General features: G+C 36.3%; 1 protein-coding gene across 1 annotated transcript; it reads left to right on the top strand.

Annotated features, from left to right (window-relative positions):
- Window positions 1–4,497: 4,497 nt before the first annotated feature.
- Window positions 4,498–14,437, top strand: LOC105230833 (acetylcholine receptor subunit beta-like 1). Its single transcript, XM_011211820.4, has 8 exons — window positions 4,498–4,604; window positions 4,725–4,896; window positions 9,283–9,419; window positions 10,191–10,345; window positions 11,558–12,002; window positions 12,133–12,497; window positions 12,563–12,797; window positions 13,586–14,437. Exons 2-8 carry the CDS (start codon window positions 4,812–4,814, stop codon window positions 13,748–13,750), a joined length of 1,587 nt encoding a protein of 528 aa, XP_011210122.2. The 5' UTR covers window positions 4,498–4,604; window positions 4,725–4,811; the 3' UTR covers window positions 13,751–14,437.
- The last annotated feature ends 1,172 nt before the right edge of the window (window positions 14,438–15,609 follow it).

Here is a 15,609-nt window from a genome sequence, read left to right as displayed (position 1 = left end):
AAATAAATTATTTGATTTGATTGAGCTAGAAATGAGTTCGCAAAATGCCCAAAGCATTCAACGAAATTAACTGCAACTCCTTTTTCATGTGCAATTCTAAGTACACAACGCCATGCTACGAACGTGGCATGCACCCACATGTTGCCTACTTGTTCATATGTGATGTGGCACATGTGCATGCATGTGGCAGAGGTATGTGTCTTTAATAGAAATAAGCACTTACTCGCATGTCTACTGAAGCCTAGCTTAACGCGGTCTTCTTTAGAAGCCCAAATAGAAGTTGCAGGACTGTTTTGGGAACTCTAATATGGAGAAAGAACTGTTTATGCAATGAAATGCTTAACTTAATACAAAAATAGCACATGCTTTGATAATTAGGCAGCCTGGAACATTATACTGATTCGAATTATTCATGATATGGTGGTGGTTTATGGGGCTTGGAGGCAGATCCGTCTAGCAAATATTCGTCGACGAAACGGATAAAAAGTAACAGCAGACAACGCGGGTCCACACATTAATTGGCCCAAAATCATTTTTCACCAATCAATATACAGGGTTTGTCCGGAAAGTAATAGGACTGATTTTCTTCCGCCGCGACTATATGTACTTCGGAGCGTGCGCGCACCGACTAGATTCGGTTGAGAGTTAACGAACGATCGGCTGGTCACAAACATTTTCTCGCGACGTGTTTCTGTGAGTGTTGCAAGCCGAAAATGCAGCGTTCGTTAGAGCAGAGGTACGCGATTGAATTCTGTGTGAAACTCGGTAAATCTGCAGTAGAGACGTTAGATATGATCAAGCAAGCTTACCCAGATGTTGCTTTAGCTAGAAGTGGTGTGTTTCGGTGACACCAGGCCTTTTTGGAGGGCCGGGAAGAGGTCGCTGATGAAGACCATGCTGGGAGACCTACGACTTCAAAAAAAAACCGACAATGTGACTCGCGTGCGCAAAGGATTAAACTCAGACTTTCGACGTCGACTTAACAAAATCTGTGGTTCATGAACCACATGCGCAAGGTGTGCGCGAAAATGGTCCCAAAAGTACTCACTGACGACCAGAAATTACGGCGAGTAGAAGTGTGCCAAGAAAATTTGAGCATGTTTGAAAGTGACCCACAATTTTTGAATAACGTAATCACAGATGACGAGTCATGGATCTTTGAGTATTATCCGGAGACAAAGAGGCAATCTTTCGAGTAGCACACGACGACGGAGGGTATTTAAGCAGCATGCAACTCGGCTCACAAGGCTATCCCAGAGAATACCTTCCGTGACGCCTTCAATGCTTGGAAATCGCGCTGTCAGCGCTTCATAGACGCAGAAGGAGCCTATTTTGAAAGTCTTGAAAGAATTGTAACGATTGGTTCAATATTTTTTTTTATTTTAATCTACTCAGTCTTATTACTTTCTGGACAAACCTTGTAGAATGGCAAAAGACCTTAAAACTGCTCCAATACTGAACAGTTTAGCTTTTGGAGAACAAGTTGAAGTAGCTAACCCTACAACCTAAGAAAGGGTCTAACAAAACTCAAAATTCCTCACAACTTTAAAGAATTTAGAAGCAGTACTGATAGGTGGAATCTCTTTAGAACCCGCGGGTGGAAGCAGAGAAAGATGAAGATCTCCAGAGAAGGACTTGGTATCTCGAAATGGCGCAAAACAATGAAAACAAGGTACGACTGGCGCACCGCAGGTTTGTATGTATACGTACTGTACGCTTCAGCTCTGTACTCTCACCAATCCAAGTCTATCTCAGCGCAGCACAATTGAATTAACATAAATTTACGTTTGACATGTGCAACATTTGTTGACAAATTGACTGCACTAACAAGACTACTTTAAGCATTTCCACCGCTGATTAGATAAACATTGGAAATGGTTTCCGAAATTTGTCAACTTATGGCCGGCTAATGGTGACAATTTCTCTACACCGCCGCATGCTCGTGCATATACAAAGCGAAGTAAAGCCGCTGTGTAGCTAAGAGATATGTGTTCCAGTTTTAGGTATTGGGCAGGTGAAGAATGGTCTATTAATTTATGGTCCGAGTTAGCAGCGAATGCGGCAGCCTTTGCTGTGATTGCGCAAGCAGCCTTTTTAGCATTAAATTAATTCGGTACTAAGTTGTACCATTAGTTTACCGTTTGGTTGGCTGGCGCGCCGATAGCTGTTATTTCTCTAAGTGAAAAATCCGTTACCTTAAGTGAGCAATTAAATGGAGCACAGATCAAAGGACAGCGACTGCTGCTGCTAAGCGTCAGGTCTGCGGTTCACAGCGCTGCAGCAAAGCTGTCACGCGTGTGTATGTGTAAGTAGTAGTCACAGGTGTATATGCGCCGTTTTATATGTAAGTATGTATATGCGTGTGCTTTAGGAAATTAGTTAAAATGTTAATTGTCTGACTAATTTGCTGTGCTACTCTTCTTCGGCGGTGGAACTAGGCATCGCCTGAACTAATTTGTTCAATTGAATTCCACTAAGAAAATGAAAATATGAGCGGTAGGCTCTTAAACCTTTTCTCGCTTTGGATTAATTATGAATTCGTTTCGTTTGTTTTATTAGTGGACCAGTTGATTTGCATTACATTTGGTCGCGGTAGCCTAATCCATTTCGGTGGCTAGGAAAAATATGTGTACATTTCTAGTTATGTGCCTGTGTGTGTCGCTCTCTACAGCCTAGTTAAAAAATAAGTGTAATCTAATTAGAAATGAAAAAAAAACTTTCGCTTATATGACAAAAGCAAGAAAATTCAATTTAGCTTCGACGCGAACCGAAGAAGCCCATAAAATTCGTTCAGTCTCATAAATTGGTAGCTTGGCTTTGTTGTGTGAGGTTTCGCGTTTCACTTAACAACTTCGAATTAACATAATTAATAATTATTTGCATTTGGAAAATCTCATAAATAGTGTGATAAGCCGTTGCGGCCTTTTGCTTTGGTTTTCATATTTATGTGTGTCACATTTACATGTGTGATTACATACAAACACTTGGATGAAAGCATTGAAGTCGTCAGTGGTTTTAGTCTTGCAGTGAGGAATCTGTATCTGAATCTGAGGAGTCCAAGTCTTCATCTAATAGTGTAGTACACATGAAGACAAAAGGATATCAAAAGGACCGATTAGATATATCATTTGAATCGTTTGAGAACTCGGCGGTTTCGACAAATGAGCATCTTCTGGAGGAAAACACAAAATTTAAGATCGGTTTTTCAAAAACTGAGAGACTAGTTCGCGTATATATCAAACGATCGAACATATGGACATAGCTAAATGGACTCAGCTTGCCTCGTTGACGATTTGCATAAATATTCTTTAGGGTGTTCGACGTTTTCTACTAGATTTTCAAACTTTGTGACAAGTTTAATACACGCTGTTCACGATATAAAAATACAACAACAGTACGCATTTCGAATCCATTATATTCCTCGAATCTGACGCTAGAGGCATTTATTTGTTCATAGAGATCAACGGAATTACTAATAGGTGTGCAAATAAGTTCCCGTTGTTAGGCAATAGATGGCTACAGCTGTTAGTGGTGATAGATTTTGATATATACAAAAGATGAAAAACTTAACCCAGACAATTTGTCTTGGTTTCGTAGCTTCAAAGACGCCGATTCGGTAGTAACGACCGTCCGCGTGAAGAAAGGCCAAACACTTTCGGTGACGGTGAATTGAAAAGAATGAGGATCCGTGTCAAAAGAGGTTGCTTCAGCATCGCCAGTCACCCGTCATGCCATTTCAAAGCGACTACATTCATTAGAAATGATTCAGAAACCAGGAACTTGGGTTCCTTATGACCTCTATCACAGAAGAGCGACGAAGAAGTGATTCTGCTGTATGACAACGCTTGATCTCATGTTTCCAAACCCGTTAAAACCCATCTGGAAACGCTTAAATATGAAGTTCTATCCCACTCGCTATATTTACCATATAGAAGCATCGTACGATCGCTTAAGGTCTGGCTCAGAAGCAGCTCCATTCACAAGCCAACATCGAAAAATGTTTTGATTTTTGAAAAGCATGATAAAATGAACAGTTTTCACAAAATTGTTAGGGCTACAATACAATTTTTGTTTTACAATAAAAAAAATATTTAATGGAAGTGTTGTTATTTTATTTCTCTGTATATTCTAAAATATGTGAGTTTATAAATAAAATAAAGAAAACCCATTTCTACCTATTTTGTTCACTCGCCAACATGCCACCCTACTCACTAACACAATAATGTGGCCATTGCACCGACTTGCAACACGTGAACACCATTCATACATACGTATATTTGCAGAACCTTCAAATGGCTTGTAAACAACTTTCAGCAAACAGCTGATGGCAATGTTGTGATGAAAGTGCAAATAAAAACAGAAAACAAATGTGACAACACAAAGTGTAGAACGAGAGCGCGCAACACCGAAGCGCATGCGTGAGTACTCGCAACTGCTGGAGACCAAATTCCAATGGAATGTCGTGTGCTGTCGTTTAAGAAAGGATTCTTCAAATTGATTTTATCCAGCAGATGCAGAATCAGCGAATCCGCACCCATTTGTGAAAGCAGAAATTTTCATCTCAATTTTTAACATGTAAAATCACACAAAAATTAGTGAAAAAGGTAAAGAAATTTTTTGCAAAAACGGTGCTATAAGCAATTACTGTTATTTGCGGCGATTTGCTGCGCATTTGAATGCGAAAAGTGCTTTCTTCTAATCACAAGGGCGTTTTTATAAAATAGCAAATTAAACGAATTAAAGGCGAAGCGGTTGCTGCTGGTGAAAACGCTTTCAACGGTGGATCTATAGCAGCTGCAATTGAGTAAATTATGAATCGGAAAAGTTATAGCAATTGGCTGGGTAGCTGCCTGGGACTGCTGGTGCTGCTGCTGGTTTGCACACAGCTGCAAAGAGGCAAGTTTTAAAAGTATATTTTCTGTATACATACATATATACATATATAAGAATTATTTATTTATTTAAATGCAGTATGAGTATAACTCTATTACTTGTATTGTTATGTTGTACTGTATTAATGCTTTAGCAACGTACGTTAAGAAAGAGTGTATGTATTGTACTACTATATACTATATATACCTATATATACATATATACGTATATACAATTACCAAAGCTGCCTATTAAAACCTACTATATATTTTTTTAGCTTTATGTAACAGTATGGAGCGAATGATTTGATTTTTTTCTGATTTTATGCAAACAAAAGCTTTGACAAATACTTAAAATTCTTCACAAAGGAAGTGATATTTTAAAATTTGCCAAAGCTTACATTGATATTCCCCGTTGAAAGTTACTAATTTAGAATCCATTTGAGAAACACACGCGGCTCAGCGCCTGCCAAATTTCGTTTGAGTATACTCAAATGTGCGGTGCGGAAAACAGAGCGCGTACGCCTTGTTTCTAGCCCCCCTCGTCCAACTCCATTGCCATCACTTGTACGCAGCGACTTTTCATTTGCATTCACTTTTGATTTGCTTACCAATTGCTTACAAATCAGTCAGCATCCTACGCTTATATGTACATAAATTCATGCATTGTTGTGATAAATTTGCGATTAAAAATGAATATAACAAAGAAAGTTAACAAAAATTAAGTAATAATATTAAAAAAAAATGAAATATATAAAAAAAGTATTTTAAATAAAATATGTATGATAAAGTAATTAAATTAAATATTTATGAAAAAATTAATTTAATTAAAATATAAGAAAAAGTAATTAATTAAATTTGTTGCTGTAACAAAATTTCCGTGCATTTTACTAGCATTTTCAGTAGCGCAAACATTTTGAAAGTAAAATTGTATTTTGTTTTTTGAAAAATTATACGCTTAAACTACAACTTAAAATTTGCCATAACTGTTACTACACTACTTGCAACTAGTGTAAGTATTACGAAATACCAGTATATCTATATCATACATGTATGTACATATGTAAGTCTCATATTTCTTTTAAACAACGCAAGCGAAAATCAAATTACTTAAATAATTAATCAAATTAAGCGACTTTCTGGGTGTGTTTGCCAACACTTGTTCAGTTATATTGGGCAGCAAAGACGCGGCAGTTAAATTTTAGTTTGAAATTAAGCCGCGAAAGCGTTAATTAGGTCGATTTAAAAAAATAAAATAAAAAAGCTAAACTCCTCAAGGTTCGGAAACACGCAATTCAGCTTAGTTACATACATAACTACGTATATGCTAACCAACAATCATCGTATGCTTGTAAACTATTGAAACCATGTAAACAAATGCTTAAACAGTAACTGTTTCTTTCCCTCTACAGCCTCCCACACGCTGCAGTTATTACTAAAAAAACATTTAAATTTTGCCAGCGTCAAACTGCTGGTGCACAAAATAAAATAAAATACATTAAATTATATAGAACATAGCATTGTAAATCGAAAAAAATATATATAACGAGATTTCTGTATTAACTGCCGAATCTTAATTCATACTCCTTCTGAACCGAGCATTTTCAGAACCAAAAAAGTAAGCGAAAATACAAAAAAAAGCTATGATAATCTAAGGTTGCGAAAATGAAGCGTTAAATGCGAAAACTTGAAAGAGCACAAAACTACACACACGCATTACCAAAAAATAAAAAAATTAAAAAAAAAAAATGAAAAAAAAGCAAAAACAAGCGTTAAACATCGCATAATATTGAATAACTCTCACTGAAAGCAGCCAAAATACCTACATAACAACGACAAACCACTTAGCAGCACTTTCAAACTTCAATTAGTCCCGTTATGGATTCACTTAGCCTGTTTCGCAAACTCTAGCTACATACCTTGAAATTGAATTTGATTTTCCATTTGCTATATACATACATAGATAACACATTTTTTTTTGTTTTTGTAATTGTGTACCACTTTCTACTCCCTGAACTCTCTCTCTCTCTCTCTCTAACTCTCTGTCTCTCTCTCTTCACTCAAAAACTGAAATTATAACGCACCCTTTAAGCAATGAATCCTCGCAGAATCAAAACATTGTTGCAGTTTAACGCAGCAAAGGCGAGCATCAAACAAACGTCTCTGTAGAACAAGATACACCCCTACAACTTCTCTCCAATCAACAATATTTGTTTACACTCTCCATACTTCCAAGCTATTTTTCGCTCATCATCACTTTGTGTTTCCACTCTACAACTGAACTATGTATTTTGTTTGTTCAAACTTTCTCTCTTTCACGTTTCCAATGCGTCTCCTTTATTTATATTTGATTTGCTACATTTTCTTTTGGCTCCACCTTTCGTATATTTTCATGCTTGTTGTGACCGAGTTCTATCAAAGGCGCCTCATGCATGCACATCAGTTCTAAGAAAAACAAAATCAAAAAAAAAAAAATACAAAAATTAAAAACAAAAAATGGAAAATAGAAAAAAAAAACAAAATAAAAAATCCAAAAAATTAAGTAAAAAATAAAAAAAAAAAAATTATAAACAAAAAATAGAAAAAAAAAAACAAAAAATGAAAAAAAGCAAAACAAAAAAATCCAAATACATTCAAGGCATAGATTAGTCTTAGGTAACGTTATTGCTTAGTTACACACTGAGTCTTTTGTATCTAAAAGTTTCGTAAACATTGCAGTGACTTAATCTGTTGCATGCATGTGCTACGTCAAAAGTACAACGACCTGCACACATACATCCACATGCCGACACCTTACTCAAGTCATCAAGACATTAAAGTAATTAAGTTACTATGTAAAGTAAAAATGAATAGTCTTTTAAAGAAACAATTCCCCTCTCCAAAAATTTGTTGTGTTTGACTTTGAAAAACTTAGCATGTTTTAGGGCGCTCAAGCATGCTATGTATATCAGTTTTTTTTTATAGTTAATAGCAAAAATTTTAGCTGAGCAAAACAACGAAACAAACAACAACAAGTCGATACATAGCCGAGCATTTTAATGCTTTGTTTTTAAGAGGTCCTAGGGTAAAAAGCAGCCTTTTTTAATAACTTTTTTATCATAAAAAACGAAATATGTAATTTATTAGAACCTTTTATTGTTTCAAACATACACTATTAGCAAAAAAAAATTCTGAAAATTTGGAAAAAAATATTTTAAACTCGGCCATTGCGACGCCATTTTCTGTGACCCCTCGGAATAGAGATGCGCCCGCGTTGACGTTATCCTCCTTACAGGATCATTAAAAGTGAAAAATACGTGTTTTAGTTAAAACCAGAACTTAGAACTTGGACGAAGGAAAAACACTGAATATTGTATTTTTGTCAGAAATTAAAAAAAAATAAATAAATAAAATTTTAGTGAAAATTTCGCGACATTTTTTTTCAATTCAAATAGTTGTAATCGAAAAAATCATGCGTTCAAGTTTTAAAGAATTGTATGCCAAAGAACTGTGTAACATTTCATGAAGATTGGTTAAGTAGTTTTCGAAAAATATTCTAGAGGTTTTGTAGAATTTAATAAGGCAATAAATACATGTAATCCTAAAGTGAACGTCATGTTTATTTGATCGTCTCCAAAACGTATTTCTTACTATAAGTCTTTCGATACTTGGGACAGCTAGGGCACTCTTGCAGTTGGGAAACGTTTAACGGGTTTCCACTTAAGTTTAAACAACATTTGAAAGGCCGCTTTTCCGCTCGCTAAGTTTGAGCGCTGCTTTTCTCTTCAAAAATATATGCGAGAGCACAAAGCTAAGTTTGTAGTTAATTACCAAACAGAAGAGTACAGAAGTGCATCATTAAGTATTTTGTGATTATTTCAGTTCATTGCATTTATGCCAGTTGCTTGTTCTATTCACCATATACCAACGAAACAAAGTTAGCTGTGTTTTTATATAGTTTTTTTTTCAAACCACAAAATACACTATTTACAGGATAGTGCAAATAGCTCGTCGTCTTGTTTATTTTTTGCATGCGAAGCGTCACATTTTCAACTACTCTCATCTATCTCTATCTCTAATTTTTTGCCCATATACACTCATATACAAACATATATATATATGTATTTTTTACTAATATTTGCAGCATCTATTCACATACCCACCCACCATTTATATCCAGCTATTGACTTTCATATACTATTCATTGCATAACCCCATACAAACTATCAAACTATCACAAACTCTATCTTTCGCTCTATCTCTACATACTGTCGTACATGCATACATACATACATATGTATTTGTTTTAACTGTCTATCTAACTGTGGCATTGTGCATTTGACTTTTAACCAAATACTATTTTTCTTTGCATCATACATTTTGTTTATATATAAAAAGCAAAAAAAAACTATTATTTACTCGTGTCTCTTAGTAAGTGCATCCGAAGATGAAGAACGCTTGGTACGTGATCTCTTTCGTGGGTATAACAAACTTATACGACCCGTTCAGAATATGACACAAAAAGTTGGAGTAAGATTTGGTTTGGCGTTCGTACAGCTAATCAATGTCGTAAGTGTGCATTACTACTACCTACCACTACTAGTTAGTACTGCTACTAGTACTGTTATAACTAATACAATCACTACAACTATTACTCCACCTTCTACTGCTCTAACTCTACGTACACCTATTACTTCCGTTTGTACGGCGACTTACTGGACCCATAATGGTTTCGCACCAGTACCGAAACCGAAATACTTACACATACCGTACGGTACACTACGTAACATATACATACATAACTACTTTGCTAATAATTGTTTTGAAATCACTCAGCGTATATTGTATAACTCAGTTGTTAAGTCATATGATTGCTCATTATTCATGGAATTTGTTTTGTAATCATTATTTTTTTCGTTGAATTGTGTGTAAATACTGTTTACAGCAAAAACCACGTACACACTCATGTATAAACTAAATATTTGTATATAAATATTTAATAATTTTGCAAAATGTAAATAGCTCATATAAGTCTTTTCATATTTATTTACCAGCTAAACTCCATAAAAGCATACATAATACATATTTCAATCATTTTTATTATTTTTTTTTTTGTAATTTTGTTATAACATAAAATGTCCTACATGAAATTTCACTCTATTGATAATGAACTCCTCCCCTTCATCGTTTATGTACGAAATTTGTAACTGAAACTGTTATGCACACATGTCTGTATAACCGAATTCAAACGCATATGCGATATCGAAATTCTAAAACAAATATATGTATATCTATATACATACATATCCACATTTGTATATGACTATCGAAAAACCTCAGAATGAGAAAAATCAAATTATGAAATCAAACGTTTGGTTACGTTTGGTTTGGTACGACTATCAATTGCAATGGGATGAGGCCGATTATGGTGGTATTGGTGTGCTGCGTTTGCCGCCCGATAAGGTTTGGAAACCGGATATTGTATTGTTCAATAAGTGAGTAGCAAATGCTAGCAATATTTTTAGTAAATAACTAATCAATGAAAACTACATTAATATCAAGTATTTTTAGTTGCATATAATATACTTAAAAATATAAAATCCAACACCTACAAGTATATGAAGGGCTTGTTTTTAGTAAGCGAGTGGCAAAAGAACAAGCAACTCGAATAAAATAACGCGAAGTTCGTTTGTAACACAGCCTTGACTTGACAACTGCAACATTATGCACTATGTTATTTGAAATTAGCATTTTAAGAGACTTCGGCAACGTTCATTTTTAAAATCTCCAATTTTTATGTTTTTAAAACTGGAATGTCGCATATTTTTAAATTAAACTTGCAGAACTCGCATAAAAAGACAACAACTTTGGTTTGGTCATTTAAGCGAGTGCTCTTCTGGTAGCCGATTTATATTTATTCCACCATATATGCATATCATGCCTAGAGAACTCGATGAATTTAGGAATATTTATGAATTTTCGTATGGTTTGCTATTTTAGCGAGTGTTCTTTTGCAATCCGACTTAAGAAAAATATATAACGGAGTGCGTATGTTGCTTTAAGCGAGTGTTCTTTTGTAATCCGACTTAAGAAAAATATACAACGGAGTTCGTATGTTGCTTTTCGTATGTTTTGCTATTTAAGCGAGTGTTCTTTTGCAATCCGACTTAAGAAAAATATACAACGGAGTGCGAATGTTGCTTTTCGTATGTTTTGCTATTTAAGCGAGTGTTCTTTTGCAATCCGACTTAAGAAAAATTTATAACGGAGTGCGTATGTTGCTTTTGTACGTTTTTCTATTTAAGCGAGTGTTCTTTTGCAATCCGACTTAAGACAAATATATAACGGAGTGTGTCTGTTGCTTTTCATACGTTTTCCTATTTAAGCGAGTATTCTTTTGCCATCATTAATTACTTCCAATTATAACATAATGCATAGCAGAGTTTGGAAATATATATAACTGCCTTCGGTTATTTATTGTCAAACCTTTTGGTATTAAAAGCAGTGTTCTTTTGCAACTCGTTTAGAAGACATGATTAAATATTTAAATTTATAGCAACAAATGCATATTTATATACTTTTGCTATATGAGCAGATTTTACACTGATTATAAAAAAGAGTCATTATTGTATGTAAAAAAAAACCTTCAACACAGTTTACTAATCTCAATACATTTCTCTCAACATTCAACAACTCACGTACTTAAGTGCTGACGGCAATTACGAAGTGCGCTACAAATCCAACGTGCTCATTTATCCGACGGGCGAAGTGCTCTGGGTACCCCCGGCAATCTACCAGAGTTCATGCACCATAGATGTCACATATTTTCCATTCGATCAACAGACGTGTATTATGAAATTCGGTTCGTGGACCTTTAATGGCGATCAGGTGTCACTGGCCTTGTACAACAATAAAAACTTTGTCGATCTCTCGGATTATTGGAAATCCGGTACCTGGGACATTATCGAAGTGCCGGCCTATCTTAATGTCTACGAAGGCGATGGCAATCATCCAACCGAAACAGATATCACATTTTATATAATCATACGTCGCAAGACACTGTTTTACACAGTGAACTTGATATTGCCAACTGTGCTGATCTCATTCCTGTGCGTACTGGTGTTTTATCTGCCTGCTGAGGCCGGCGAGAAGGTAATATCCAACCATTGTTTAATTTGTCTTACACGGTTTTCAGCTTTTTCTATGTGAACATTGTACAATTTTTGAAAAATTTTGTTGTTCACCTGCATATTTATTTGTTTTTGTTTTCTAAATACCGCAGGTTACATTGGGCATAAGCATTCTGCTGTCACTGGTTGTGTTCCTATTGCTCGTATCGAAGATTCTACCGCCGACTTCGTTGGTGCTGCCACTCATTGCCAAATATCTGTTGTTCACTTTCATTATGAATACGGTGTCAATTCTGGTTACCGTTATCATTATAAATTGGAACTTTCGCGGTCCGCGTACACATCGCATGCCCATGTGGATACGTACGGTCTTTCTGCATTATCTGCCCGCGTTTCTGCTTATGAAGCGTCCACGTAAGACACGGTTACGTTGGATGATGGAAATGCCGGGCATGAGCATGCCAGCACATCCACATCCCTCATACGGGTCGCCAGCTGAACTACCCAAGCACATCAGGTGGGTTGACAATTTTCTCTACATCTTTCATGTTTGCATTACATTTCGTTTTGCTTTGTACTTAGCGCCATCGGCGGCAAACAATCCAAAATGGAGGTAATGGAGCTCTCCGACTTGCATCATCCCAATTGCAAAATTAACCGTAAAGTAAATAGCGGCGCCGATTTAGGCATTGGCGATCAATGCCGTCGTGAAAGTGAGTCATCCGATTCGATATTGCTTTCGCCGGAGGCTAGCAAAGCCACCGAAGCGGTGGAGTTCATCGCCGAACATTTACGAAATGAGGATCTCTACATACAAGTAAGTTTTAACTGTGTAGCGGAAATTTACTCGCATTGATATCGTGCATAATCTTGCACCAAAAAATATTGCTCAAAGGTATTTAAGACAGTACTCAAACGATTGAGCGATAGCGGCAGACCAACTTATTATAAATCGCAACTTGTAGTATTAAGAATATACAAAGTTTTCGAGCTCGTTGAATTAAAAAATTTTTGAGCTTGAGTTTCTTCATATTTTTTGTTGGTTCCATAAGCTTTTTAGTCTGTTGGGCATCTATCCTATCACAACCGCAAAAAAAAACTGGAAACTAACCCAGTAGGTTTTTGCAAGGGGCTTCTCTTCACTTTTCTTCCCAGTAATGCAGTCCCAGTCTGCAATATGTGCTGAGTCGAATAAATCGTAATAAGTCTGAAGATTGATGATTAAGCTTCTGTCCTTTAAGTTTGAAGGAGAACTGAATTCAGATATTGAGACATAAGATCGACTTATTTTTGGGCTGTAGATAGAGGCTTTGAAGACTCGTGTTGTAGATAACTGAGTTTCTATCGATTATCGACTAGTAAGCTTTCATGATGTAGTATTTTTGTTTCTCCATTACCATAAAGACTTCTGCCGGCTTGCTGTCTACGCATTTGACTCACTTAGGAGGTAATCTAACGATTTTTCCTTACAATCACTAAGAAAGTGTACCCATTCATTTCGTTTAAGCTGATTCGATTCACAACGCTTTACTTGTACTCTGGATATCTTTAAACATCCGAATGATTTACTAAGAAACCTCTCAACTCTTACAACCTTTCTTACAGACTCGCGAAGACTGGAAATACGTGGCCATGGTTATCGATCGTCTTCAACTCTACATATTCTTCATAGTGACCACTGCCGGTACAGTTGGCATACTAATGGATGCGCCACATATCTTCGAGTATGTCGACCAAGATCGCATCATTGAAATATATCGTGGAAAATAAATCAACTTTATTAACTTTATACAATGGTGGCGTGGCCATTACAACCGCTACTCCAAAAAGAGCAAAATCTGAAATTCATTGATAATAAAAAAAAAAACACTCGGTGCGGGTTTTATCACTAATCCGTTGTTAGTGAAGAGATATTTTGCACAAAAACAACAAACTTCGGCACATAACGGCAATAAACTTTGAAGCGATTGTTCTTGTATCACATACTCACGCACATACATGCCGCTTGGCACTCATGGAGTATGTGTGCCACAAATCGTCTTCGTATCAATTCTTCGGTGTTAAGAATTCTATTATTTTAAGCGTTTTTAATTAGAATTTATAAGTAACATAAACTCATTGTAAGTGCAATGATTCATAAGGAAATTGTTATGTTAAGCGTTTTAAGTATTTATGTATTTATATGCTTATAATAAGGATAGCGAATTGGAAATAATTACGGCAGTTAAAATAACTAGAAAATCCGCGCATATTAGTGAAATTACTTAAAAATAATAATAAGTAACAAATAATAAAAAGAAATGCTTCAGCTCATAAAGTTAAAGAGTAGCGTGAATTTCGCGAGCAGTTTACGATACGAAATTCATACTTAGAGATTAAAAACCTTTTATTATTGAGCGAAACCGTAATCGTTTGAATAAACATGACTTTGCTTTCAAAATTGCCAAAATTTTTTAATTTTAAGTGGTTTAGCACAGAGAAAATCTTTGTTCTTCAATGAATAAATTTGAGGTTAGATTGGCTCTCATACAATCTAGCTTCAGCATCAGAAACAAAATGTTAACTTCAGCTGCATCGATGCTTTAGTTTGGTTTTGATCGACTAGTTTGTATATATATGTCTATGCTTTAGTGGTCCGATTTGAATAATATGTTTAGTGATTACATCGATGTCATGGCGGGAACACTTCTCTAGCCTGCTAAATGGCAGTGAGTTGGCGATCTCGATTCTCCAATCGATGACGATGAAGCAGACGTTCCATTGCCCGACCCTGAGGAAGTTCGTATAGCAATTACCCGTCTGAAGAACAACAAAGCAGCGGGAGCGGAGGGATGGTTATTCAAATATGGCGGCGAAGTAGATAAGGAGCATGCGACAGCTTATTTGACTCTGCCGAATCCACAAAAAGGAGACCCCATAATCTGCGCCAACTACCGTGGGATAAGCCTCCTCAACATCGCGTATTAGGTTCTATGGAGCGTATTGTGTGACAGATTAAAGCCCACCGCCAACAAACTGATTGGACCTTATCAGTGTGGCTTTAGACCTGGCAAATCAACAACCGACCAGATATTCACCATGCACAAAATCTTAGAAAAGATCCCTGAAAAGAGAATCGATACACACCACTTCTTCGTCGAATTCAAAGCTGCTTTTGACAGCAAAAAAAGGAGCTGCCTTTATACCGCTAAGTCTGAATTTGGCATCCCCACAAAACTAATACGGTTGTTTAAACTGTTGTTGAGCAATACCAAAAGCTCCGTAAGGATCGGTGAGGACCTCTCCGAGCCGTTCGATACCAAATGAGGTCTCAGACAAGACGACTCCCTATCGTGCGACTCCTTTAATCTTCTATAAAAGTGTACAGCAGCTGGCGTATGCTGATGATATTGACATCATGGTCTTAACAATCGCGCCGTTAGTTCTGCTTTCTCCAGACTGGATAAAGAAGCGAAGCAAATGGGTCTGGTAGTGAACGAAGATAAGACGATATATCCCCTGTCATCAAACATACAGTCGTCGCACTCGCGACTGGGCTCCCACGTCACTGTTGACAGTCATAATTTTGAAGTCGTAGCTAATTTCTTCTATCTTGGAACCAGCATTAACACCAACAACAATGTCAAAAT

This window comes from Bactrocera dorsalis, chromosome 2, assembly GCF_023373825.1.
Source record: "Bactrocera dorsalis isolate Fly_Bdor chromosome 2, ASM2337382v1, whole genome shotgun sequence".
Classification (NCBI taxonomy): Eukaryota; Metazoa; Arthropoda; class Insecta; order Diptera; family Tephritidae; genus Bactrocera; species Bactrocera dorsalis.
This window is presented reverse-complemented; position numbering and strand designations above follow the sequence as displayed.